Source organism: Mesitornis unicolor, unplaced genomic scaffold (assembly GCF_000695765.1).
Source record: "Mesitornis unicolor isolate BGI_N332 unplaced genomic scaffold, ASM69576v1 scaffold22370, whole genome shotgun sequence".
Lineage (NCBI taxonomy): Eukaryota > Metazoa > Chordata > Aves > Mesitornithiformes > Mesitornithidae > Mesitornis > Mesitornis unicolor.
Genome location: NW_010160671.1, coordinates 14,381 through 14,841, shown reverse-complemented (window position 1 = coordinate 14,841; position 461 = coordinate 14,381). Strand labels below are relative to the sequence as shown.

The window sequence follows — 461 nt, the reverse complement described above, 5'->3', positions numbered from 1 at the left end:
GCGGGGCGCTGCCGGCAGGAGCCGGCACTGACCTTGCCAGTGGTGCCGTCCCCAAGCACTACTAGCTTGAGCTGGCGGTCCGGACTCTCCTCCTCCTCCGAGTCCGACATGCTCCCTACGCCCCCGGTGGGGAAAGAGAAGAGGCGGAGGGCGGCCGGGAGGAACGGGGTACAGCAGCAAGGAGGCAAAGGGGGAAAGGAGCGAGCGCCGCGCTCACGGAGCCGGCAGGAGCGCAGAGGCCGAAGCCGCCATCTTCCCTCAGCGCTCCCGCAGTCGCTATGGCCCGCATGGGACGAAACCAACGAGGGAGAGGAGAGAAGGGGGAGAGAGTATATCGCGGACGGGCGCTACAGCAACAAGCACAAGCAGGGGGCACCTGTGACGCCCTCACTTCCGTCCGGCTCCCCCTCCTCCAACGGCTGGGGGAATAGTTCAGCCCGCCTCTCCGCTACGCGCAGCAG

The 461-nt window shown here is 67.7% G+C and overlaps 1 protein-coding gene across 1 annotated transcript in view; it reads right to left on the bottom strand.

Annotated features, from left to right (window-relative positions):
- RAB28 (RAB28, member RAS oncogene family) overlaps window positions 1–110 on the bottom strand; it is a 64,693-nt gene extending 64,583 nt beyond the window's left edge. The window contains exon 1 of the mRNA XM_010190671.1: window positions 33–110. Within this exon, the coding sequence (XP_010188973.1) occupies window positions 33–110 (78 nt within the window). The remainder of the gene's footprint in view (window positions 1–32) is intronic.
- Window positions 111–461: the final 351 nt, after the last annotated feature.